Source organism: Sorex fumeus, unplaced genomic scaffold (genome assembly GCF_029834395.1).
Source record: "Sorex fumeus unplaced genomic scaffold, SorFum_2.1 ptg000013l, whole genome shotgun sequence".
Lineage (NCBI taxonomy): Eukaryota > Metazoa > Chordata > Mammalia > Eulipotyphla > Soricidae > Sorex > Sorex fumeus.
Window position 1 is genome coordinate 10,253,511 of NW_026606070.1, and position 27,909 is coordinate 10,281,419.

The 27,909-nt window shown below is 45.2% G+C and overlaps 1 protein-coding gene across 1 annotated transcript in view; it reads right to left on the bottom strand.

Annotated features, from left to right (window-relative positions):
- Window positions 1-27,909, bottom strand: part of FRAS1 (Fraser extracellular matrix complex subunit 1) — a 508,077-nt gene that overhangs the window by 44,391 nt on the left and 435,777 nt on the right. Inside the window, exons 52-59 of the mRNA XM_056111320.1 lie at window positions 26,569-26,719; window positions 24,644-24,803; window positions 22,711-22,879; window positions 19,069-19,315; window positions 17,504-17,848; window positions 15,867-16,027; window positions 14,012-14,159; window positions 4,802-5,007 (exon numbers count right to left, since the gene is read on the bottom strand). Of these exons, the coding sequence (XP_055967295.1) occupies window positions 4,802-5,007; window positions 14,012-14,159; window positions 15,867-16,027; window positions 17,504-17,848; window positions 19,069-19,315; window positions 22,711-22,879; window positions 24,644-24,803; window positions 26,569-26,719 (1,587 nt within the window). The remainder of the gene's footprint in view (window positions 1-4,801; window positions 5,008-14,011; window positions 14,160-15,866; window positions 16,028-17,503; window positions 17,849-19,068; window positions 19,316-22,710; window positions 22,880-24,643; window positions 24,804-26,568; window positions 26,720-27,909) is intronic.

Below are 27,909 nucleotides of genomic sequence, written 5' to 3' on the forward strand. Positions count from 1 at the left end.
CAACCTGCAACCAGCCAAAGTCCCATAAAACACACAACTAAGACAGGGTTTTTATGAGTCACAAAAAGTGTGAAAGACAGCACACCAAAGAAAGAAGGCTTCAAAGATGAAAAAAGGAAGAATGCAAGGTGCCCCAGGTTAGCTGTTTCCTTATGCTAAAATTGAAGAAAAGATGTAATAAGGCAAAACTCTGATAATTAATTATATTAAAGTCTTCTGTTCAATGAAGAACAAATGCCATGGTCAAAAGGTAAATGGATAAGTGACATAAGGAAAAATGTTGTTATAATATATAAATCTGAACTAGCAAATAATTATTATTGAAAAAAAACAAGAAAATACTAGAAATAAGTAAGAAAGAAAGCAGATCAATAAAATAAAGAAAAGGGAGAAAAGAATACATTTTCATGAAAGGAAACCCAGTAAGTTAACGAGTATAAAAACAGTAGTAACTGGAGATCTTTACAGCATACAGCCGAAGAGAAGGCCACATGGAGGGCTGGCTCCACAGCCCCCGGAGAAAAAAACAGGTTACAAAAAGAGCCGAGATCATCGGGAAGTCCCAGATGGGGTAGGTGCCGCATCCCGCCTCCCCCAGATGGAACCCCGGTGACCAGAAGCCTCTACAAGCATAGCTCGAGTATGTGGGAACTAGAACATTTCCTCCAAACCGCACGGCCGCTTACGACATCTCTCTATATACAAAGTGATCAATGGGAAGTAAATCACCCAACGTTTCTCCCTGAAAATCAGAGTTAAGTTTGGAGCACGGCCACAGCCCCAGAAACACAAGGACTTAATGCAGAACCCAGCAGCTTGGAGCAGAAAAGTGAACGGACTATGCGTTAATCCAGGACATCATGTCTGCCTGGAGGGGAAAGGGTGTTGCCCCATTCGCCCTCTCTTCTCTGGAAAGAAGGATGGAGGCCGCATGGGAGCCTTGTGGACAGCAGGTATGAGCCGGGGGTGTGGGGGCGACTAAAACCTCATGGGAAGGGGGGCGTTCCGGTCCGTCCTTCACGCCCTACCGAGGTCACCAGTTGCCCCCCGCGAGCGGCTCTCCAGCACAGCCACGGCCCCAGAAGCACAAGGACTTAATGCAGAACCCAGTAGCTTGGAGCAGACAAGTGAACGGACTTTGCATTAATCCAGGCCATCATGTCTGCCCGGAGGGGAAAGGGTGTTGCCCCATTCGCCCTCTCCTCTCTGGAAAGAAAGATGGCGGCCGCATGGGAGCCTTGTGGAGAGCAGGTATGAGCCGGGGGTGTGGGGGCAACTAAAACCTCATGGGAAGGGGGGCGTCTCGGTCTGCCCTTCACGCCCTACCGAGGTCACCAGTTGCCCCCCACGAGCGGCTCTCCAGCACGGACATGACTCCAGAGCACAGAAACCAATTTCTTAATTATCTGACTTTCAGTAGAAATATTCCAGGGTTAATAAGTAAAATAGCAGAAATCCAAAACCAACATTTAATTCTTGAACCCAGCTGTAGAAAGCAAATCACTTCACAATGCTTTTTCAGCATGTCTGATTTTGGGGGGGTGGGTAAACTCTAAATAATAGTGGTGAATCTTTTATTGAAACAATGAATCTAATCAAAGCAGATAGAGTGTTAACTAGAATTCATCTGCCTCACAGGCACTGGGAGGGGTGGGGGGTGGGGTTTTATTGGGGTTCTTCATGGTAAAAAATAAGTATTGGTAAAGGGAAATGTGTTTGATATTTGCATGACTGAGACCTAAACCTGAAAGCTTTGTAACTTTTCCCACAGTGATTCAATAAATAAATAAATTTAAAAAAAACAGTAGTAACTGGAGATATACAAATTAAAATAAGATATAACTTTATATGTATTTATTAGTAAAAAATTTGAACTGCTAGAGAGAATGTTGGGTTATTGCAACACTTAAGACATTCTGGAAAGTTTTTGATACTATTTTTTTCAGACTAAGCTCCTACAAAGTCTAGGGTCCAGAAGTTTAGCTGTTAAGGGAACCCCTAAAATTCTGAGTTGGGAGACCAGAGGTGAAATTTGGATAGTGATGGAGGGTCCTTGGCACAATGGTTGTGGGGTGCAGTAACTTTGTATGTCAATCCTACAATCCTAAACATTATTGTAACCATATTACCTACCTATAAAAAAAGTTTTTTTTTAAAGAAATAAAGAAATTTCAACTTCAGTCTGCACATAGGCAGGCATAACATTAGGCACTGTCGCCTTTTGTTTGGGAGGTGAGTGGGTACTGAGTTTCCTCGTGTTGCTGAGAGCAGAGGGGTAAAATACAGTAAATGTACACCACGAAACATATGTAACCATGTGAAGCAACAGATTAGATGTACACACAGAGGATATACATAGATCTAGAACATTAGTGAGTAAACACAGTAAAAATTTGAAAACACAATAGCTGTTTTAGAAATTAAACGTTATATATACAAGAGCCTGGGAGAGAACTCAAAGGTCTAGCATGCATGCTTTGCATTCAGGAGGCCCAAGTTTGATCCCTGGCACTGTATAGAATCACAGTCCTCCAAGCACCACCAGAGCAGTCTTCCCATTCTCCCTATTCCCTGTACACCCAGAGCAGTATACAAGGAATATCTCCTGAGCATCCTGGGTGTGGCCCCCAACAATGCACTTGGGCTGAAGAGATAGTCCAGTGGGTAAGGTGCTTGCCTTGCATATAGCCATGCTGTGTTTGATTCCCAGCACCCCATAGGGTCCCCCAGAGCACTATCAAAGGGGAAACCCAAGGACAGAGCCAGGACTAAGCCCTGAGCACTGCTAGGTATGGCCCCCCAAACCAAAACACAAACAACCCCCAAATAACGATGTATACAAACTAGGAAGCATTTTAAAGAACAAACACAAAATGAGAGAAGCACACTAAGCATAATCAATTGATGAACACTCAGCTGGGGAAGGGAATGCGTCTGGAGAACAGCGTCGAGAAAAAATGAGTAAACAAAGAGAAGGGACCTGGATCTAGCAGAGAGGACTGTGTGCCTTGAACCAGATGGCAAATGGATCCGAACATCCAAAACTGAGATCCCCAAGTGGAGGGATACAATTCTCATTCCATGTCTACTTTTGAAGTGCACTGAACCTGATGGCGACCAGACTCTTGAAGGGCTTAGGCACTTCTCAAAAGTGCCAGCACCCAAATACATCCACTTCAATTAGAGAATCCTCCACAGGCTCAAATCAGGTCCTTACTAGAAAGTGTCTGGTGCTGAGTCAGAGGACCAAGTATTAGAGAACCATCTCTTCTTCCTCTCCATCAGGAATTGGTAAACTTTGTCCACGTGTGACACACCCCACCTTTTTTTTTTGCTTTTTGGGTCACCCCCGGTGATGCTTAGGGGTTACTCCTGGCTCATGCACTCAGGAATCACTCCTGGCTGTGCTTGGGGGACCATATGGGATGCTGGGAATCGAACCTGTGTCAGCCATGTTGGCTGCGTGCAAGGCAAACGCCCTACCTGCTGTGCTATCACTCCAGCCCCACACCCCACCTTTTAAAAGTACAATACTGAATAATACTGAATTACCAAGTTAACAGTTATTCATGGTTGAGTTTCAGGCATATAATAATCGAACACCGATCCTTTATCAGTATTTACTTCCCTTCACTGATATCTCCAGTTTCCCTCCTGGTGCCCAGACTGCCTCTATGGCAGGCATCCCTCTTTCTTTTTTTCCTTTAAGTTACTGTGGTCTGCAACACCACAGTATTGTGTATCATGCATATCACTTTTCTTCCTTTCAGCACCCAGCTCTCATCCACATCGACCACTTACCCCTGTCACTGTTGTGGCCCCTTCCAATTTTCATGACCGTGGATATATGACATGGGTATGAAAACCAAAAGTTTCTTTGAAAATAAAAGTTTATTTGAAAATAAATTTTGATAACTCCCACATTCAACTCCATAACCCCACGTGTGGCTTAAATGCGCAGCTTAAGACGTTATTGACTCTGTCTAGCTATTGGTGTGATGTTTATTTCCAACCTACTTGTGTATCGAGATCTCATTAGCTGAATTCTGTTAAATTCTAAAACTGCTACACGGCACCTAAGCATCCCCGCTCAGTTAATGACACGTGAGTTCGATTTTAAGTAGGAGAGAAAGACAGAGGGCACTTCAAGTAGCGAACACCATGCCACACCTATCACCAGTTCAAAAGGAAAAATCTCTAGGTTTGGAACTTGCCTAAACTACTTCATGATGGACAAATGTAGGCACCGAAGAAAAAGAGACCTTCCTTTCTTCCTTCCTTTCTTTCTTTCTTTCTTTCTTTCTTTCTTTCTTTCTTTCTTTCTTTCTTCCTTCCTTCCTTCCTTCCTTCCTTCCTCCCTCCCTCCCTCCTTTCTTCCTTCCTTCCTTCTTTCCCTCCCTCCCTCCCTCCCTCCCTTCCTTCCTTCCTTCCTTCCTTCCTTCCTTCCTTCCTTCCTTCCTTCCTTCCCTTCCTCTTCCTTCCTTCCTTCCTTCTTTCTTTCTTTCTTTCTTTCTTTCTTTCTTTCTTTCTTTCTTTCTTTCTTTCTTTCTTCCTCCCTCCCTTCTCCCTCCCTCCCTCCCTTCCTTCCTTCCTTCCTTCCTTCCTTCCTTCCTTCCTTCCTTCCTTCCTTCCTTCCTTCCTTCCTTCCTTCCTTCTTTCTCTCTCTCTCTTTCTTTCTAAATCCAGGTATTCTGATGTTTAATTTTAATCAAATGCATAGTTTTGAATTTTTCGTGCGTTAAACAGGTAACTGGTGTTACAAGAGACCCGTTTTCCTTCGGGCCACCAGGAAGCCACTCACTTTGTCCCCTTTCAGGAAGGTGATCCGGGAAGAGTCCGCGTTTCTCCGCTCCTCGAAGTCTTCCATGACCCGCGCCGAGAGGCCGCGCGTGCAGCAGCGCACGGAGGACGCGTAGCTCAGGTCTCCGCTGCGCACGATGGGCACATGCAGGACGCCATCCTTCTCCTGCACCCGCAGCGACTCCTTGGAGAACTGCATGCTGGGCACTGCGGAGAGAGGGCGGAGAGAGGGCGGAGGCACCATTAGCAGGAGACAGGAGGCGGCCTTGGCAGCCCTCACAGTCCCTGGGCATGAAAGAACTGCGGTGGGGTGGGGGAAGAGGGGGTCCCACGGAGGAAGGAGGGTGCTGCACTCAGGAAGGCTGCTCAGTGGCCGGGCCAGAGAGCTTCTTCACGCTGAGTGTGGCCCTAGTGACACAGAACCGCCACCTTTCACAACTGCCTTTCCTTTGGAGTTTGTTTTAATTTATTAATAAGTTATATTTATTGCACTGTAGCACTGTCTTCCCGTTGTTCATCTTTTTGCTCGAGCGGGCACCAGTAACATCTCACAACACATTATGAGACTTGTTGTTATTGTTTTAGGCATATTGAATATGTCACGGGGAGCTTGCCAGGCTCTGCCATGTGGGCGAGTTACTCTTGGTAGCTTGCCTGACTCTCCGAGAGGGGCGGAGGAATCAAACCCAGGTCGGCCGCGTGTAAGGTAAATGCCCTACCCGCTGTGCTATCTTTCCAGCCCAAGTTATATTTATTAATTTTAAAAAAAAGAAATGTTTTATTTATTTATTTTGGTTTGGGGGCCACAGCCAGGGGTGCTCAGGGCTTATTCCTGGCAGTGCTCGGAGGACCCTATGTGGTTTAGGGATCAAATTAGAGTGTGTCATATGCCAGGCATGCCCTAACGCCTGTACCAGCTCCCTGGCGCAGCTGCTTTTGTTCAGTTTCGGAGTATGGTCACCCTCTCAAAGGCAGGCGAGGCCAGTACAGAAAACGGCCACTGAACAAACTTGGGCGGAGGCTTCAGCACTAATTAAAATAGGCAACTAATTAAAATAGGGGAAAGAGGGACAGGGATGTGGTCAGTGTAGATGGCAGACTTGGCCCCGGGTTCAGTTCCCAGCCACATACACACACACACACATGCACACACACACACACACACACACACGCATACACACACACACACACATACACACACACACATGCACACACACACACACACATGCATGCGCACACACATGCAAGCACACACACGTGCGTGTAATAAAACGTGAAAATTTCGTGAATGCTGACAACAAGGCAAAGAGAGAGTCGGTCGGTGCCAAATGACCACACTCACATGTGTCCTGGCTCAAGCAGGAAACAGGGGAGAGTGGGAAACTGGTAGGGAGGAGATAGCAGGCACGGGACAGTGGGATGTGGGATGGCCTTCTCAGCATCCTGCCTCTGCTGGCAGAGCTACCTCGTTTTGAGCAAAGCCAGAAGGGACCTAGATTTTGAAGGCTCATCTCTGAAACACTAAGGTGGCAACTAATTAAAATAGGGGAAAGAGGGACAGGGATGTGGTCAGTGGTAGATGGCAGACTTGGCCCCGGGTTCAGTTCCCAGCCACATACACACACACACACATGCACACACACACACACACACACACACACGCATGCGCACACACATGCAAGCACACACACGTGCGTGTAATAAAACGTTTAGGGCCCAACAAAACATATGCATGCGCTAAATTTGGCCAGTGGGTCCCTAGTCTGTGACTCCTGTTACAATGTAACTTGATTCTTTATAACTGACAAAGCTCATCTGACTTGTGGTAAGGACTGTGGTCAAATAGTGACTTAAGACAAGAGCTTCAGAACAAAGGGACAGTCCCAGCTGGGCTACTTATTAGCTGTATGACAGAAGCCAAGTGCCATAAATTCTTCGGAGCCATGGGATTTAAAATATATATATATATATATATAAAATCCCATGAGTGAGCTGGGCTCACTCACTCAAATATATATATCAGACAGTATAGGGGGGGTTCAGGGGTTTAACTTCCATGTGGCCAACTCCAGTTGGAGCTCTAGCACTACAGATGCTCCAAGGGGGATGTGACAGTGATCCCTGAACACAGAACAAGAGCAAGTCCTGAGCACACCAGGTGGAGTCCCCAAAACAGAAACATAAAATAAATTGTAAATACAGGGACCAGATATTACAGCATTAGGTGTTGGCCTTGAACATGATCCTTGGCACCCCATATGGTCCCCTGAGCCTGCCAGCAGTGATCCCTGAGCGCAGAGCCAGGAATAAGCCCCAAGCACTGCTGGGTATGGCCCATGCCCCAGATTGTAAATGTTAACATTTATTAGGGAATTTAATGAAACAATTATGCAGGGGTTTCAATAGAGTACCAGGCACAACAGACACTCACATTTTGGTGGGAATTATAACATGATGGCATTGATTGCCACAGCTCCAGGATTATCAACAGGAAGGGTCCTTTCCCCCTCCTTACATACCACAACACCTAACAGATAACAGTAAAACCTACTGATATATCATCTTGATTGCCAGTTATTAATGTCTGAAAGAACAAGATAAGAGGTCCTAAGTTCTGCCCCCAGTTTTAAGTCAACACTCTAGTTACTGCAGGAAGCAGACCGAAAGCTACAGTTCTCTTGAATGCACCCAGGATGTAAACGAGTCACGTCTTTCTGACTGTCCTGCCCTGGTCAAACAAGGGGCGGTAGGAGGAATGGAGGAAGGAAGGACAGAAGGAAAGAGGAATAAAGGGGGCAAGGGAGGGAGAGAGGAAGGAGGATGGAAAAGAGGAAGGAAAGAAGGAAGGAAGGAAGGGAGGAAGGAAGGAAAATAGAGGAAGGAAGGAGGAAGAAAAGAAATCAGAATGAAGGAAGAAAAGAAGGAAGGAAGGAAGGAAGGAAGGAAGGAAGGAAGGGGAGAGGGAGGGAAAGGAAGAAAGGAAGAATGGAGGAAGGAAGAAGGAAAGATAAAAGAGGAAGGAAAGAAGGTAGGAAGGATGGATGGAAGGAAGGAAAGAAGGAAGGAAGGAAGGAAGGAAGGAAGGAAGGACGGAAGGAAGGGAGGGAGGGAGGGAGGGAGGAAGGGAGGGAGGGAGGGAGCACCCAAGCATTCTTCATGACGGTATGTAAGAAGCTCCAGCCTGCCCACAGCTCAGACCTGTTGGCAATAACACAACTGAAACAAAGGTTCTATCTGGTTCAAGGCTAACAGTTACCAATGAGTACTAAAAAACAAAGGCAAAAAGCAATAAGCAAAACAGAAATCCCCTCTTAACAGAATTCTCTACCTAAAGGGAAGTTAGTAATAATGCTGGTCTTAGGGTCTGCATGTGGCAAGGGCTCTGTCATCCTGTCAGGTGGCTACACTGTTAAAAGGTGCCTGGCAAGGACCTGGCCTGGCAGGGGAGTACACTTGTTGCCAGGTCAAAAGCAGCAGCAATAAGAAAGGGCTGGTGTGCATGGCAGATGACCCAGTGCTTTGGACTGGGTCCTCTTGCTGGTCCTCTTGCTGGTCTCCCAGGCACCTTGTCAGATGAGAAAGTTAAAATGTGAAAATGAGGGGCTGGAGCAATCGCACAGCGGGTAGGGCGTTTGCCTTACACGCGGCCAACCCGGGTTCGATTCCCAGCATCCCATATGGTCCCCTGAGCACCACCAGGGGCAATTCCTGAGGGCAGAGCCAGGAATAACCCCTGTGCATCGCTCGGTGTGACCCAAAAAGAAAAAAAAAGTGCAAATGATAATGTGTACATTCTGCCATATAGTAAGCAACTCAAGTTTTCTCTTGAGCTGTAGGAGAGTCCTTTTTGTTATTTAACAAAGTACTAACCATTCTCCTTATTCTTTCCAGAGAGAGGGTGGAGAGGGGAAGAAAGGAAGAAGGAAAGAAGAAGGAGGAGGAGGAGAGAAGGAGAATAATAATAAGAAGAAGATGAAGAAGAGGAGGAGGAGGAGGAGGAGGAGGAGGAGGAAAAGGAAGAGAAGAAGAAGGAGGGGGAGGAGTAGGGGGAGGAGGACAGGAGAGAAGGAGGAGGAGGAGAAGAAGAAGAAGAAGAAGAAGAAGAAGAAGAAGAAGAAGAAGAAGAAGAAGAAGAAGAAGAAGAAGAGGAGGAGGAGGAGGAGGAGGAGGAGGAGGAGGAGGAGGAGGAGGAGGAGAAGAAGAAGAAGCAGCGGCAGCAGCAGAAGAAGCAGAAGCAGAAGCAGAAGCAGCGGCAGGAGCAAGGAAAGGGGCAAATGATTTTTCTGATTTGGAAGCTGGCTGGAAACTGTCTCTGCTTTTAAAAATACTCCTGACCCCGGTCCAGGAGATGAGAACAAAAGAGCTCAGGAGTACCATGTCACTAGCACAGGCCAAAGCAACGATACAAAGCAGGGCCCAGCACGGGCAGACACTGCATCACATGCCCGGGACAGGTCACTTCCTGCCATCCTCTACAGCCCTACAGGCCACTGTCACGCGGGGCCTGGCTTGGCGGTCAGTTCGCACAGCACTGCAGCACGTGATGGTGGCCTGGCGCTCACTCTGAAGCACCTGTGCTGTGAACGTGCCTTTCACAATCTATTTCCCTCACCACAGCAGTGCCCGGGAGAAGCTTCTCTTTCTGGTCCAGGGCCTGGACTGTTCATGTGTCACCATTTTATGTGTCATGTGTCCTGACAGAGATCAGGGACTCTTTTCCACCCCTCTGTAGATCCCACAGAAGACTGAGCACTGTCTTAGCCACAGACCATGTTCACTAGCTGCTGGGCTCACTCATGTTTTTGGTAACCGACAAGGGAAACGCAAATACCGATGCTGGGGATTTGACGGGGTCTTCACGGAAATGATGGAATTGGCAGTGTGGGGAGGGTCAGGGGGCAGAACTTGCCATGCTGGGGATTAAACTCTGCCTCACACAAGGATGGGCTCCATCCTTTTGAGTCTGTCCCTAAGATCTGGTTTAACTGCGCCTTCTTCACCGCCTCTGGGTGTGATCCTAAACAGCTGATTCAACCTCCTTTTCACAAACTGAAGGTTAGAGATACCATCAGATTCCCCCCCCCCCAATACACATGGAGAAAAACTCAGCACAAGCTATTCTTTGCTATTACCGTATGGAAGGAAAATTAACCCAAGCACCTGTTGGACACAACAATGGGTTTCTGAAATAGGTTTGGGGATTTCTTTTTTGTGGGATAAATTCTCAAATGATTATGTATTGATGTAGCTTTCATGAAAGAGGAGAAATGTTTTAACAGTTTCATTTTCTACACTTGCAATGCTAAAGGCCATCGACAAAATATGGAGAACAATCTAAATGGGATCTTTCTTGTTGATCACAGTAAAATAAGGTTTGTGTGTATTACTGATACTTTATTGGAAAGTCTCATAAACTACATATGTGTCAAGAAGAAAAGATATGAACACAGAATAAAATTTATGTGCCAAATATGATATTTTCAGATTTATCTAATTTAATCCATACAATAACCTTGTGAGGTAGTATTTCCATTAATTATGCATAGAAAATGAGGCTTAGTAATCTCAAACTATTAGAGTAAGGCTAAAGAGCAAGGAAGTGGTGAAGCTTTGATTTTAGGACTTGAAGTTTAGGACTTTTGGCCTGGCTTTCATTTTCAACTTTTCCAAAAGGAGCCAGAGAGAAAGACTAGTGGGTAAGGCACTTTGTCTTACACGTGACTGACCCCAGTTTAATCCCTGGTACCACATATGATTACCCAAGCACTGCTAAGAGTGACCCCTGAGCATGAAGTCCGGAGTAAACCTTGAGCACAAACCTTGAACACAAAGTTCTGAGCACTATATGTGACTCAAAATCTATCAATATTTGCATATATTTTCAGAACGCAAGTATTAATTCAGAATTTATAACAATGCAACAATAGAAAGGGCTAGTGCAATTTAAAAGGGGTAAATATTTTAACAAAATACGTCACCAAAGAAATCGGCAAGCAGGCACCTGAAAAGATTTTATTGTCATTTGTCACTAGGGAAATGACCTTAAAACCACAGGGTATCACTAGGAACCTATTATACTAACTTAAAAAGGTTACAAAATCTTAACAATATCACATGTTGGTGATGAGGCGGAACAACTAGAATTCCTATATACTACTGGTAATAATGTAAAAGGTCACATCCACTACGGAAAACACTCTGGCATTTATTTATAATGTTAAACACTTACCATTTTACCCCAAGCACTCACTTTTAAGCATTTACCCAAAAGAATTGGAAACCATATTCATAGGAAAACCTATATGCAAATATTTAAGCATTTTAGTTCTAGCAGCCCAAATCTGAAACTAAAGCAAATGCCATTGAACATGTGAATGATGGGAAAAAAATCCCTGTGGTACATGAAGACAATGAGAAAATACTCAGCAATGAAAGGGATGCACTACTCATATGTATTGCACGGATGCCTCAAGTGGATTAGTACTATTATTCTTTTTTTAGGGGAGTGAGGAAGGACTACATCAGGTAGTGCTCAGGGCTAACTCCTGCTTTGTGCTCTGGGATAACTCCTGGCTTTGTGCTCTGGGATCACTCCTGACTATGCTCAGGGACCATATGGGACGCTGGGGACAGAACCAGGCTCAGCCACATGCAAGGCAAGTGCCTTACCTGCTGTACTATCACTTTGGCCCCTCAAGTACATTATACTAAGCGAAAGAAACTAGATTCAAGATGCTACATATTACAGGATTCTACTTTTATGACATTTTGAAAATGGCAAATCTTTAGGGAGAGTGGACAGAGCAGTGTTTGGCAGGCATTGGACATGGAAGTTGACTACAGAGGGGCGTGAGAACGTGAAGGGTTGGAATTGTTTGACATCTTAACAGGGGAGCAGGCAGGGAACTGTGTGCATGTATGAAAACTCGCAGAATCATCCAAGAAGGTGAATTTTAATCATGTGCATTAAATTTCAATAGAAATAGCTCTAAAATAAGATGTCACTTTGATTATACACACTAAAACTAGACACACATACCTGTATGTATTTATCTATCTGCTAACCTCGACATACATGCCTACTCACCCAACTCTCACACTCACACCACACATAGGATACTACAAAATTATTGGTAAAAAGTGTGTGCAGGAAAGAGAACTGCAGAATTGGAAGACAGAAGGAAGAACATCATGGTCTGCCTTTTACCTTCTTAGTCATTTGATTATCATCTTTGTAGAAGTAAGTTATTTAAAAATAAATAGAAACTTTGACAATCACCCAATTGTGCTTCCTGTTCATCTTCAGTGACTTCTCAGAGGATGGAAAAGTTGAATCACAGGCTCTATGGCAATTTGGGTGGATACTGAGGAGGGAGGGCTGGAGCAATAGCACAGCGGGTAGAGCGTTTGCCTTGCGCTCAGCTGGCCCAGCCAAGCCTGGTTCGATTCCTCTGCCCCTCTCAGAGAGCCTGGCAAGCTACTGAGAGTATCTCGCCAGCACGGCAAAGCCTGGCAAGCTACCCGTGGTGTATTCAATATGCCAAACACAGTAACAACAAGTCTCACGATGGAGACGTTACTGGGCCCACTTGAGCAAATCGATGAATGACGGGAGGACCGTGACGTGACTGAGGAGGGTTCTCCCTGCTTTTGCCGGGAGGTTTGACTCAATCTAGCATTGGACAATTCTAAATTTCTGCAGTCCTTTCAGAGATGCCACTATTCTTCTCTGTTCATTCTCATGTTGTTTAGGTGAGATCTTGGGTGGCGACTCCTATTTTTCTCATTTCCCTGTGCCTACTCACTTCTGCACACCTTTCTCGGGAGAATCAATGATCAATTCCTACACACAAACATACCTCTCCTCTGCTCCTAGCATGTGCCACTCCCCTCTGCTCAAACTCCCTAGTCTGGAACTTAAGACCTCTTTGAACTTAGCCATATTCAGTCTCATTGCATTTTCTTCTCTTCACCTCCCATAGCATTCAAAGCCAAAGTGTTTTTTTCATAGTCTCACGGGTTTTCAAATATGGATTCATTAAAATTTTATATTTACATCATGGGCTAGAGCGATAGCACAGCGGTACATCGTTTGCCTTGCATGCAGCCAGCCCGGCCCAGCCGGGTTTGATTTCTCCTCCCCTCTCGGAGAGCCCGGGAAGCTACCGAGAGTGTCTCATCTGCACAGCAAAGCCTGGCAAGCTACCTGAGACGTATTCAATATGCCAAACACAGTAACAACAAGTCTCACGATGGAGATGTTACTGGACCCGCTAGAGCAAATCGATGAATAACGGAAGAACCGTGACCGTGATTTATATTATACATATATCTATATACATACAAGTACATATATATAGATATATAAAATCTTTCCATCCAACAAAACTATATTTTATTATCCATTCATAAACTTCTTTTTCTTCTATTTTTTTAGCGGGGGTGGGGGCATTTGGATTTTAGGCTACACCTGGAAGTGTGCTAGGCTTACTCCTAGCTCTGTGCTCTGGAATCTCTCCTGGTGGTTCTGGGTGAGGGGTGTATTTGTGGTGCTGGAGATCAAATTCAGTTGGCCATAAGGCACGTGCCCCTTGGACCTGATTCAATAAACTTCTATCAATATGAACATTGATTAAATATAAGGTCCTTCGTGATATCTTTTTATATTTATTCCATATATAGTTACTTTTCAGGAGCAATAGCACAGCGGGTAGAGCATTTGCCTTGCATGCAGCTGACCCGGGTTCGATTCCTCTGCCTCTCTTGGAGAGCCCGGCAAGCTACTGAGAGTATACCGCCTGCACAGCAGAGCCTGACAAGCTCCCCGTGGTGTATTCGATATGCCAAAAACAGTAACAACACGTCTCACAATGGAGATGTTACTGGTGCCCGCTAGAGGAAATCGATGAACAACAGGAGGACAGTGCTACCTTTAACTCATTGTTCAAGATTTACAGCACTATTAAAGCATCTGTTATAATACATCCTGACTTTTATGTGCCAGAAATGCATAGTTATTTCTATATAAAAATGTGTATGTGTATGTGCTCACTCACACACACACACACACACACACACACACACACACACACACAACTACATTCACTTCTTGAATGGAAATGGAAATGAATTTTAATGTCTTCTACATGGAAGACGAGGAAAGTCAGAAGTGTAGTCCTCTTAGTCACCTGCTGTCACCCCAGTTACTTACCATCTTGGAATGTGTCATTAATTGCAATAACAGCCTGGAAGGGTTTGGTCAGTTCGGCCCCTTGTGCTGAGCTGAGGAAGACCACAAAGGTCTCCAGCCCTTCGATTACTGGATACTGAGTGTCATCCAGGATAGTCAAGGTGCAATACTAGAAGAAAAACCAGGGTGTTAATAGACTTGTATTAATTATATATATTCATAATATAGACAAATATCGAATCATGTACCCCTGAAACCAGCATATATCATACGTATCAATTATATACCAGACATTTAAATAATTAAAATAATTTGAAAACCAAACCAAACCAACAATATAGATAGCAAAATACTTAACACCCATTTGCCTTTGGGAAGCTTTCTTTGGTGGTCTCTAGAATACATTATTATTATCATTATCATCATTATTATATTATTCCTTAGAATACATTTTTTATTCTTTTGTTGGTTTGGGGACCATACCTGGTAGATGCTCTGGGCTTACACCTGGTCTGCACTTCCTTTCTGGCAGGACTTTGGGGACCATATGGGATGCTGGGATCAAATTCTGGTTGGCCACTTGCAAGGCAAGTACCTTACCCACTGTACTATCACTCCAGCCCCCAACTACATTATTCTTGGTTAAGTGTTTCATTGGTAAAGGAATTCACTTTTATTCTCTCTTCCCTCTGTTGATGGCGTAGCAAGGACTGGGGTTTGCACACACGCTTGGTGTGTTCTTAAACAGCAGGTCGTGGTGCTTGAAACTGGCCCAAGGTGCTTTCTTGGGTCATGGTCCTTTGAGCTTGTACACTTGTACACATGCTCACAGGGGTTCATACTCTTGGCTGTGGTGCTCACACAGATTCCAATCATTGTGCTTGCTAAGAGTATGGGTGGGGAATCACTAGGGTCTCACACACAAATACCCACCAAGGGTCACACTCTTGTCTGTGGTGCCCACACACTTCTTTCATGGAGGTGTGAGCACCTTCTAGAGTGGTGGTGCTGCCACTCACCTGGAAGTTGTGTACTTGGGAACTGCTATGGCACTGAGGCTCATAGAGGGTAGAGCCACAGAGACATGGGCAGAGATCTCACAATCTCACACTGCACCACCACCTGGACTCCTTCAAGGACATGTTCTGTTTATTTGGGGGTCACAGCTGACGGTGTTTAGTGCTTGGAAAACTGGAACTATGTGCTGCTGGGAAGTGAATCTATGTTTCCTGCAGGTGAAGCAAGCGCTAGCCTCTGTGCTAGCTCCCTGGCCCTTTAAGTATGTTTTATAATCCATAGGAACGATTAACACAAAATGACCTCTGTGGTTTCTTTTTGTTTGTTTCATTTTGGTTTGGGGTCACACCTGTCGGTGCTCAGGGATTACTCCTAGCTCTGTGCTCTGGGTTCACTCCTGGTTTGGGAGGGACCATATGTGGTGCCGGGGACCAAATCCAGGTCTGCCAAGTGCAAGGCAAGGCCCAACCCACTCTCCTATTGTTCTCATGCCTAGATCTGTGGTTTCTAACCAAAATTCTAGGTGTGTGGTTTCTAACCTAAATCAATGAAGGGAAGCAGTACTGTTAGGGGTGCGGCATTTGGACTAGAGATAGCTATATTTAGCAGACTAGTGATATCATTTTATTTATTTTTTTCTTTTGCTTTTCGGGTTACACCCGGCGATGCACAGGGGTGACTCTGGGCTCTGCACTCAGGAATTACACTTGGCGGTGCTGGGGGACCCTACGGGGTGCTGGGAATCAAACCCAGGTTAGCCACGTACAAGGCAAATACCCTACCCGCTGTGCTATTGCTCCAGTTCCAGTGGTATCATTTTAAAAATAACTCTCCTGACCTTCGGCTGCAGTTCACTCACCTGCTCAGTGACCCCTGCGCCAAACTCCACCTTCCTCGAGCTGGGGACATAGTCCACTCCCGGCGTGGCCGACGCTGGGTCTGAGGGGCGCGTCGCACACCAGACAGATGTGAAGGTAGACAGGTCAGTGCCGTGGCGGATAACTGGGATCTTCACGGTACCTGAGTGGGAGGCCCAGAGATGTCAGCATCAGCCCAGGGCCAGAAAAGAAGGAACATCTTCAGTCCCTCTCCCTCCCAGTGGCAGCGGTAGAGACTTCACCTCCTGCTGCTGCTGGTGCAGTGACAGGGGTGAGCTTCTATCTCCTGGCCAACCCGGGGAAGATGGAACGCGGCCACTGAGCATTGTTTATTCAGCCTCAGATCATAAGCAGCCTCATAGAGGTGGTCCTGAGGGTCAACCCCCAACGGAAAGTGGATCTGTAGCTCCCCAAATGAGAATGTTCACAGGAGAGATTGGTGAAAACTATCCCAAGCCTTGAGAGAAAGAAGAAACCCAGAGGCCGGGGCCTCGGGGAGGCACTAGAAAAGACTCAATTAAGGAAGAACCAGCTAGGGAACTCCATGGGACCCGAAGCGGAATGTTCCTAATTAAATATTCCTGACTGGGTTGATTTCCCTATTTAATCCAAGTGGTGCGCACCCAGACATTACTTGTTTATCGATTTTCTCCAGAATGTAGTTCAACTTCTGGTTCACTGTGACATTATACTTTGTAGGGTTCTAATAACGAGAGGTAGATTTTTAACTGTTTCACAATCAAGGTCAGAGAAAACTTAGCAAAAAGCCCATCCATCACACTTCTCTAGACAATAAGCCCATGGGGCACCAGGATATCAGGGCTGGTCACTGGGTGAATGGTGAAAGGAACATTTCTGATAGAAAGCTCTGATTTCTAATCCCACTCTTCTGTATTAACTACTTGATGATATAGGACCTCCCTGAGTCTCACTTTGCTCTTCTCTGGAATGTTATCTGGAATGTAAGTGAGAATGTTTGGAATGCACAGCCCTGGTCTCTGGCATTCAGGAAGTGCTCAGGAATCCTTGCTCTCACTGGCTCTCTGAGTACCACCCTCCAACTGGGAAAACATCTTGATTGGGTGGCTCGGAGAAGTGGACACTCCTCCCAGCTGCTGACCTCTGGCTATGCATCTGCTGACAGCAGGCAGACCATGTCCAGGCCCCGCGGAGGCAGAGGAGTGAGCGAGTCTGAGCGCCGTGAGCCTGCCACCGACTGCTTTGGGCTATTTTGTGATTAAAAACATTACACTATCTAGACACGACAACTTTTGAAATTGATTTTGTTTCAGCAGCTAGCAGGGTACCGCTAACGTATTCATCTTCAATAGATCACATACCCTTTTTTCAACAAAGCCAAAAAACCGCACAGACTGTCTCCTGGACCAGAGAGTCCAGCCAGTGCGGCTCTAAGTCAAATCCCTCCCTGCCACCAGGAATGAGAAAGAAACTGATGAAACCACCTCTTCTTTACCATGGAGACATTCCTGGATTTGGTGCATGGCCTCAAACCACAGTGGTGCCCTGGAGTGTCTTAAAGGCATCCCCAGAACCAAGAGGACCTGGTAGAGAAAGCGACCGGAAAGGCATGCTGGAAGTCAGAGATGGTCTCCCTTACCTGCATCCTCGCTAACCGTGAAGGCCGTGTTGCCCAGGGACACGGTGGAGGCGTCATTGGGACCACTTATGAGCACCTTGGCGGATGCCACCCTCCCAATGCGGGCATTGTCAGAGGCATCTGCCAGAACAATCTCAAACTCTTCTTCGTCTTCATACTCGCTGTCGTCAATGAGCATGACGTCACAGGTGGACTTGGTCACCCCGGGCCCGAAGATCACACGACTCTCCGCAGACATTCCTCTCGATTTAAAATCAGAGCCCGATTCAAGAGCATAGAGGCTGCTGCCCATCGCCGACTTAGGAACCGTGTAGCAAACTGCAGACACGATGCTGCTTGAGTCCCCTGAAATACAGACATCTAAGCGAGCTCTTCTCAGAATGCCAAGTCTGGTCATAACCGAGCTAGACCTCGCCCGACAGGTGCTGTGACTACTTCTGTTTGAACTGTGAACACGAAGGAACCCTCTGTATCCTAGTTTTAAGTTCTACTGGCACAGACCACTTGAGGATTTAATAGGCCCCAGATATTCCACCACACAACTTAAAATGGATTTCCTATTTTGTGAATTTTGTGCTCTGTTAATTCACAAGAATCACTGCTCACCAGCTAAGACCACAGTGGGTAGAAAGATAAGCGGCATCTTTGGTATTTTAAGAAGCAAAGTAATTGTGTCCTGAAGGTAGTGTTCTGAGAACAGTTCACTGCCTTTCTGAATAAACTTCTGCACTTTAATTCCCAGGGAGAAGCAAGATTGTTTAAAAAAAAAAAAAGACAAAACAAAATAAAATCCACCCGCCTCTCTACAAATTACTTATTTGCTGCCACTTCCTTGGGTGACAGCCTGCTTTGGGCCCACTTTGCTGGCAAGACCTCAGGGATGCTTGTTCCAAGAGACATCACCAAGGGGTTATGCTAGCCACAGTGTTTGTTACACTAATACCCCATTAGCAGATTCATTAAAAACCCGATATCACCATTTACAGTCTTGTTATGACTTTGAATGGGAATTTAATTTCCATGTGTTTTCAAGTCTCTGTATTGATGTAATCATAACTCTATTCAATCTTTGTTTTCATAAGCCCATCAAATCTTTGATTTCTTTATCCCTCAAGAATTGCCCTTTATTTCCTCATAGTTCATTTCTCATCCACACTCTCTATGTAGGGCATTTTTCAAACACACTTTCTGTCTTCCATGAGCTAAATGGGACCAAGTCTAACAACTCATAACTTCTCTCTTTGATCAAGGTTACTAAATAATTCATAGATTGGGTGATTAAGAATCTAGCATTTATAAATAATTTGCAAAGCTAAATACAACTGGTCTTCTAGTCTCATTGAAGAATAAATGAAACTTTATGAACTTTAACTAAGAGTTTTCTGACCTTCCTCAATATGGGAGATTCAGGAAAAGGTTGTGCTAGAGAACTGAATGAGTTAGCGCATGTACAATAACAATACACAAGAGTTAATATGGTTCCTGAGCACTGGGTACACAGACGATTAGTTTATCACCAGTAAATGTTAGTCGTGGGTATAGTGTCATCTTTGGCACCGACAGACCTTTTCTTTCAATAGGTGCAAACAAAAACCCGGCACTCTCGTTGACTCGGTAGGTCTTCTTATCAAACTCCAGAGTGGGTTCATCCTCAGTGTCATTGATAATGACCTTGGCCTGGGTGATCTCCCCTAACAGGGCATATGCCGGCATGCTGAGCTCCACGGTGAAACTTTCGATATTCTCAAACACATCATCATCATTGATGACAATGGTGCAGGACTTGGTGTCCTCTCGCTCGTCAAACTGCACCTGTCACAGGAAAACAACCAAGGAACTAAGCTGGGCCTCCACTTCTTCTATCTGCCTCTGCGGATGATGGAGAAAGGGGTCCCATGCCTAGGAAGTGACTGGAATGTCAGGTTTCCCCCATCCTGACTTCCCATTGTACTGGAAATGCTTGGCTACCCCTAGCCTTTCTCCATAAGTACCCTGGGACTGATTGCCTATGCTGCAGTAGAGAAGGCAAATATACTTTTTATAAGTGGGTCTACAATTCTTTCTTGCATATTTTTTGGGTGCGCAGGTGGTCCTGGTCTGGGTTGAATGGCTCAGTGCTTGTTCTAGTGCTGTGGTGCTCCAAGGGCCCAGTGGAGCTTGAGGGTCCTTGGGGCTCCACCAACTGGTGCATGGGGGTTTGTGGTGTAGGGGACTCACCATGTAGGCATTCCTGACCTCTGGGACCTCTTAGCCTGATGTTACAGTTTAGAAAAACAAGTAGCTGACTGTGCACGCTCTGATGAACTCACTTGGGACACCCAAGAGTCATTTGATTACTCAGTTCCTTTCCTTTGTTTTCCTTTACTCTATTTTTTGGGGTTGGGGGCCACACTCAGCAGTGCTCAGGGCTTACTCCTGGCACTGAGCTCACTCCTGGAGGTGCTTAGGTCACCACATGTGGTGTTAGGGATTGAACTCAGAGGAGCTCTGTGTAAGCAAATGCCCTACCCGCTGTTCTATCTCTCTAGTCCTCAGTTCTCTTTTTCTGTGTGACAAGACTAATTAAATCAATCTTTGAATTGGGAGGAAAGGTCTGGCCTCTGCCTTATTTTAATTCCGTCCAAGTAAGTTAGGCTATAACACTACAAAGATTAGATTCCTCATTTGCTAAATAATAATAATAGTGACATTCCTATACTACATACTTATTGGGAAGACTAAAAGCAATTGTGTATAATAAAAACACAAAGTGCATTTTAAAAGTTATGAACAAGTGTGAACTGTTAACACTATCCCATCACAGTATTATTTATACAACCAAAATGGCGTAGAAGAATTCAGAGATATTTACATTATGAACAAGTCAGACTGCATTTTAACTTTTTAAAAATTTTAACTAACTAAATGCTTTGCCATTAAAAGATGAGTGAGACCACAGTCTGGAGCTGGCTGGGATGGTGCAAGCCTGCACGAGAGGTCTTAGGTTCAATTGCTAGCCCTGGCAAAAAAAAAAAAAAAGATAACTTTTTTGGCTAAACATGAAGTGATTTTACATGAATGCAACTGAGAATATAAAGGGTTGAGTCTGGTTTTACTTTGTCTAAAAAAAAATAAGTGAATCCAGGGGCTGAAGTGATATTACAGCAGAGAGGCACTTGTGTTGCACGTGGCCGACCTAGGTCTGATCCCCAGCATCCCATATGATCCCCTGAGCACTGCCAGGAGTGATTCCTGAGCTCAAAGCCAGGAGTAATCCCTGAGCATCACTGGGTGTGACCCAAGAACAAAACAAAAAACAAAAAAATAAAACATGGCCAAGGGACTTGGCCAGTCATTCAGTACCTGGCACACATGTGCCCCCAACATCACAGCACGCTTCCTGGTGGCCTGAGCATGAATGATTCCCAAGCACTTAACACTTAACCTCAAAACGAATGTTTAAAAAGACAAAACTTATTTATTTATTTGAGGGAAGTACACCTGGCAGTGCTCAAAGGCTACTCCTGGCTCCGCATTCAGGAATTACCCTGGCAGTGCTCAGGGAACCATATTGGGTGCCAAGGATCAAACCCGGGTTGGCTGCATGCCAAGGAAACTCCCTACCCTGTGTACTCTGGCTCTAGTCCCTAAAAGACAAAACCTTTAAATAGAGCCAGGACTATTTGTTTGTCCAGCACTGGGATAGACCTGGATCAAATTCGTGTAAACCTACATAGCAGACATGTAAAAAAAAAATGTTGTCAGACTTCATGGGCACACAAATCTGAAAAACGCAGTTTTCATCAACAGTTACTACTATTCCACATATAATTTACCAAGCTCCAGATGTCTAAACACTCCCAACACAGTGAAATAGCTGCAAGCTCTCCCTTTCGACCCCGCACACACCGCCTCTGTCTGTGCCGTGCAGAAGTACCTGAACTTCTTACCAGGCTGCCAACAGGCTCCTTAGCTCAACTGTCTTTTCATAATCCCTGGTATTGGACATCAGAGCCTGCAGAAAATGCTTCAGATGATCCACAACTCTTTACATTGACAGAAATTCACTTTTTTTTTTTTTTTGCAATTTTGGGCCACACCCGACCATTCCTCTGGATCAGTCCTAGTGGACTCCAGGGATTATCTGGGCTGTCTGACCCTGAAAAAATTTCTTAAAAGTTAGTAATTTCCTGTAAAGTGCTAGACATTATGGTCTCTTTAAGACATGCAAAGGACAGATGGCCTGTGGTAAGGGACATCAGTATTTGGGCTCTGCTCCTTTTTCCCTTTGCCTTTCCGCTCTCTCTTCTCATTTGCTCACCCTGGCATTGGCCGTCATTACCGGAGTCAGAGACCTGCAGGCCTCTCTGTGTGCCCCGGGCCCCCTCTCGGCCCTCCCCACCAGCTAGCACGTCTCCCAGCTCACTGTCTAAGACAACTCCAGGCAACAGGTCCTAGGCAGGGTGAAGACCACTCCCTCACCATCTTCTGACAGTGCGCTCTTTCTGTCTCACTTCTGTCTCTCTCTGGAAGTGGTGCTTCCAAGAAGTGCTCCCAGGGCCTGGGGATCACCAGGAGGTCCTGGTGATCCTCAGTCAACCAGACTGACAGTTTAATACTCGGGTCCAAGATCATGATGCCCTCAGGCCCTGAAGCACCAGACATGGCAGTGAGCATCTTGGCAGAGCTCAGGGGACCATGATGTGCTGGGACCCACCTAGTGTTGTGGACTACATGTGAGGCACACACTCAACCCTGCCCTCTCTTGTCCTGGGCCCCCCTAATCTAATCGCTGCAAATCCTTTCCATCCTTATTCAGTCGCTGGATGCATACACTTTTCTCCATCTTTACTTTAAAATTAGTTTATGTTCCCACCCTCTCTCAGGTGATTATCTACCAATAGCTTCTCGATGACCAACTCGTTCTTCCTTTTCTTCAGATAAAGAATATGCAGGCAGAGAGGAAGGCTTTGAGAACAAGAGGCTCTGGAAACTCTGGACACCACGAAGCAAAAGGCAAACACTTCCAAGGAGCTGGACAACATAGGTTTTTGGCAGTGAAACTCGGAGGAAGATTAGACTGGAAAGAACACCGTCAGGAAACTTGGTGATGAAGGACACTAACAAAGGGAAGATGGGGGAAAGAGAGGTGGAGGCATCACTGGGGCCTAGAGCCCTGACTGGAGCCTGCCGGTGGTCTGGCAAATGACAGCCCCTAGGTCACCTACCTGGCCGGCGTACTCCATGTAGTCCTGCTGGCCAGGCGGGGAGCCGACCCTGGAGCTGGAGCTGGCAGAGCCTTGCTCGGTACGACACAGGACAATGGCATATTGGTTGAGGTTCCCATTCCTCTGCACGGTGACGCTGACGGACCCCGCCTTCTCACTGACATTGTAGCTGGAAGCACACAGAGAGGCATTCTCTGAAATTTCGCAGCCTGCGTGAGAACATCTAATTGCACAAGGCCTGCCTTTTCCGGTTGGTTTTTGGTGTTGGATGGTTGACAGTTTGGGTTTCTCTAAGAAACAAGGGTCTGTAGGCAGGGCTGTGTCTCTCTGGCATTGTCATGATAAGTGGCTAAGGAAGCTCTGAATGCAGTAGAGTCTTGCCCTCTATTCAAGTCTTGCCTTCAATTTTTAAAAAGAATTGAAGGTTCATCCAGAGCACAGAGGAACTAACAGTTAATATTTGAGAATGCAGAGCAACAAGGGCTGGAGCGGTAGCACAGCGTTAGGGCATTTGCCTTGCACGCGGTGCACCGAGCAGACCCGGGTTCAATTCCTCTGCCCCTCTCAGAGAGACTGGCAAGCTTCCGAGAGTATCCTGCCTGCACGGCAGAGCCTGGCAAGTTCTCTGTGATATATTCAATATACCAAAAACAGTAACAATAAGTCTCACAATGGAGACATGACTGGGCCCACTCGAACAAATTGATGAACAACTGGAGCACAGTGCTACAGTGTGGAGAAACAAGAAATAATTGTTCCTTTGGGCAGTCACAAGCCTCAGTCAGTGGATGTAGGGGGAAGAAAGTGACTTAGCAGGCAATTCATGACTTAGGTTAGGAGCAGTTCCAGACCAGAGCTCTGGGAAGTGTAGAACGGAGTTTGGGCAAGTGACGAGGGAAGACAGAGAATTGGCATCGATCATAGGTATCTAGACAAAGGGGGCTCTGTGAAAGTGAGGGAGTGATAGTGTACCGCAGATTGAGTATCCTCCACACCTCCAACTCATCCAGTGCAACCCTGCCCCGCCATGGGAGAGGATTTTATTTGCTCACGAGAGTGGAGTGCTCATGCTTGGTATTCATGTCTCTTATAAAAGAGACCCCAAGGAGCTCTTGCTCCCAGCTGCCATATGAGAACAGAGAGAGAGGCCACTGAAGCCAGGATCAGGCACCAAATCTGCTGACGCCTTGGTTTTGGTCTTCCCAGTCTGGGGAATGGTGAGACATACATTTCTGTTGTTTAGATACAGGTATGGTATTGTGTAATGTCAGCATGATTAAACTATGGTACAAGGTTACCTTTGTTTGCGGCTATGAATTTGCAGTTTTGCAAAGTAAGAGGCAAATTATCCAAGTGCAATTAATCGGTAATAAGTCTCTAGGGTTCAATAAACTATATGTGTGACCTGAGTTTTCCTTTTCATCACTGAGGATGGTTGTTGGACCAAGGCTTAGGTACCACTGTGAGAGTTGCAGGTAAGTGCTTAGGTTTCATTGGCAGCCGTACACCCTCTTTCTGTCTCTGATGCTTTGATGTCATGGAAACATACGATGGTACAAATCTCATAATTGTAAGTACTAAATGAGACAAGGTCCTATTAAATGTCTAGAACAGTGTTTAATGCTATAGTTTTGTTTGTTCTGTCCTTGGGCCACACTCAGTGATGCTCCAGGGTTATTCTTGGCTGTGTACTCAGGAATTACTCCTGGCAGTGGTCAGGGGACATATGGGATGCCAGGGATCGAACCCGGGTCAGTAGTGTGTGAGGCAAATGCAATACCCAGTGTACTATTGCTCCATCCCTGATGCTTCAGTTTTTGAGAATTACTTGGAGCTACTGTTGTTATTATTGCTACTACTACACAACCATCAGCAGATGGACATGAGGGCTTCATTCCATTTTCCAAGTCTGAACACACAGCAGCACACGTACCTGGTATATTTAAAGCTAATGACGGACCACTGGATGTGGAAGACATTGTCCCTGACCACATTGGGTTTACTGTCTTTCACCAGAAACTGGAAACTGTCCATCATTTCATGGATCTTCTCTTCGAGCAACACATAACGAATCAGCCCCAAGTTCACCTCCTCTGTAAGAGAAAAGATACTGAGTTAGCCCAGGGAATTAAAGACAATCTCATGGATTCCCACGCCAATACACCCAATTTATCCTCCTAATGGGTTACTGACAGAACTTCTTTTGTCAGGAAAAACAAAGGATAGCAGTTTTAAAAATAAATGTTTCTGTCAGAATTTAAAATAAAATCCTGTAGCTCTTTGTAACAAAGACCAGTCTCTATGTATAGAAAAATGTCTTTCTACTACTATAAAATGAGAATATCAGGGTTTTGATGTAAAGAAAGCACTCTGATGTTATGCCATATATATATATAAAAGTTATAATATATTATATAATGTTATGTTCACGGTCATGGTCCTCCCGTTGTTCATCGATTTGCTTGAGCGGGCCCAGTAACGCCTCCATCGTGAGACTTGTTGTTACTGTGTTTGACAAATTCATTGTTATGTTATAATATAAAATCCATATTATAGGCTATAATATATTATATATAGCCTATATTATAATATAGTCTATATTATAGACTACAATAAAGCCTATGATATAAAAGTGTTTTCCTTATTCAAAATGCCTATGTGAATGATAACTATCACAGCTATCTATGGCACTAATGTTCTTGGTGTATTCCCTCTCCCTCCAAATATGTTCCATGCAACATATAAAGTCAAATCCTGCCATGCATTTCTCTCCTATAACAGGACTAGCATCATGCACTTAAAAACTGATAATTTTAATGTAAATGTGAGAACTGACACAGAGGGAAGTCTTTGACTACTCTGTTTAAATATTCTCATTCCTACCCCCAAATTCCTTCTAAATAAGGTTCTTTAGAAGGTAAGTGCTCAGAAGAAAGGCTAGGGGTGGATTACATAGTCCACATTGTCTGGCGCCAATGACAGAGGCCTGGAGAGGAGAGGAGCCAGGGAACAAGGAGAAGAGATGAGGCCTGGACATGACCAATGGCCGCTCCCAATCAGGGCCCTCCTTCAGTAAGCCTAGAAGATTCTGACAGTTTTATAAGAAGCTGACACACAAAACAATCTGCTGTGTGTGGTTCAAATAGAAGCAACCACTCAATGCTGATTTTAATTTCCTTGATAAGGACTCAAAAAAAAAAACCATAGAAAACAAAAATAAACCATCGAGGACTAGATCTTTTTTTTTTTTTTGCTTTTTGGGTCACACCCAGCAATGCTCAGGAGTTACTCCTGGCTCATGCACTCAGGAATCACTCCTGGCGGTGCTCAGGGGTTACTCCTGGCTCATGCACTCAGGAATCAATCCTGGCAGTGCTCGGGGGACCATATGGGATGTTGGGAATCGAACCTGTGTTGGCCATGTTGGCTGCGTGCAAGGCAAATGCCCTACCACTGTGCTATTGCTCCAGCCCCTCGAGGACTAGATCTTTCATAGTCAGATCACAGATTTTGTTTGGGGGATTTTTAAGCAAACCCATTTTTTAAAAAAAATGCTGTGTGTTCATTTCTAGAGAACTTGGCCAAAACCTAAAGCAATCTGGGTGCTGAAGATGTGGGGTAAGGATGAATTTTTCTTTGTCACAGTTCACAGGAACAGGGCAACAGCAGGGTGAGGGGGGACTGGGTGGGTGGGATGCAGGAGAAGCAAAATCCCAAACATTGATGGCAAGACCCTAAGAGATGTTTTTGTTGACAACTAGGTTACGTGCAGGTATAATAGCTAGGAAGTGACTAAGAAAAATTGGGGACTAGCAGGGGACTAGGTTTCTCCCACTTCTCAGGTGCCTGAGTGCCCACCCTGTGTGAACGTAGTAGTGGCCCTGCCAGGCTGTAGCTTGTTCTCCACGTAGCCATGGCTGGGCCCCACCATGATCTCATACACAAGCTGCTGGTCCTCCGTGTCCGGGTCCATGGTCAGCAGCTCTTTCTTGGTGATCAGGTTGGTGGCCTGAAATAGAAACCCATTAAATTTAATTCCTGAGGTGGGAATACAGTGAAAACAAGCCCCTCTGACTCAGATTTAATTCGGTTCAGCTATGATTTACTGAGCGCATTTGCTGCCTGGGAAACTCTGTCAGGATTTGAGAGGTTATGAGCATCGACACCATCCCAGCCTTGCCTTCAAGTGCTCCCACTTCACTGGGAAAGAAAAGATCACAGAGTAATTGTGGCCAGAGCAATAAGGGAGCTACAGAAGAGTCCTACTTACCCTTGGGATAGGGGGAGATTCAGTTCATCTACAACTGGGGATGGAAACCTCTGAGGTCCGGGGATATTTGAGTTTGGCCCTGAAAGGTCGGATCTTTGAAAGAATGACACGCTACAGGGAATACGGCTACTTTACAACTTTCAGTAATTAATTACAGTGCTCAATCTTGAATATGATGAATATTTTATCTGACAACATTATCCAAGCTTACTGGTTAAACTTTAATTCACTTTTCCATTAGTTCGACAGATATTCAGTGAGAATAAAGGCTTAAGAGAAAAAGTGGAGTGTTAGTAGTAATCAATGTTACGGGATCAAGAAGTATGAGAACATGTACTTAACCTTGGTGAAACAGAGCTCATTTGATGACTGCTGGGACTCTTACAATAGGATAATGATGAGAAATTAAACAACAACAACAACAAAATGGTTGCAAGGGCCCAGTGGACTGAGGTGGAGAGATACTGGTGGTGTGTATCATGTGGCAATACTGTACCTATAAAATATTTAAAAGTTGGCACTCTTCTAACCTGCACCATCTCAGTAAGAGTGAATAAGTAAAAACCAATTGGAGAGTGTTGAGAAGAGAATGGGATGGAGCTAAACATGCAGAACGAAATCAAGTGAGGGCTAAAGAGAGGTTGTATTGGTTTCGCTTCATTTATTTAAAAACGCCTATCCAGAGAGATAGTATATTTGGGTAGGACACTTTCCTTGTGTGTGGTTGATCCTGGTTCAATCCCTGGCACCCCAAGTGGTTCCCTAAGCCTGCCAGGATGGAGGAAGCCGTGAGTATCTCAGGGGTACATTCAAAACAAACACACAAAATCCCATCCACTTCAGTAGGAAGCCATCAATACAGTACAAGAGCTACACGTACAGTCAACAAATAAGCAACATGCAGATGGAAAAAAAATTCCACATCCTAC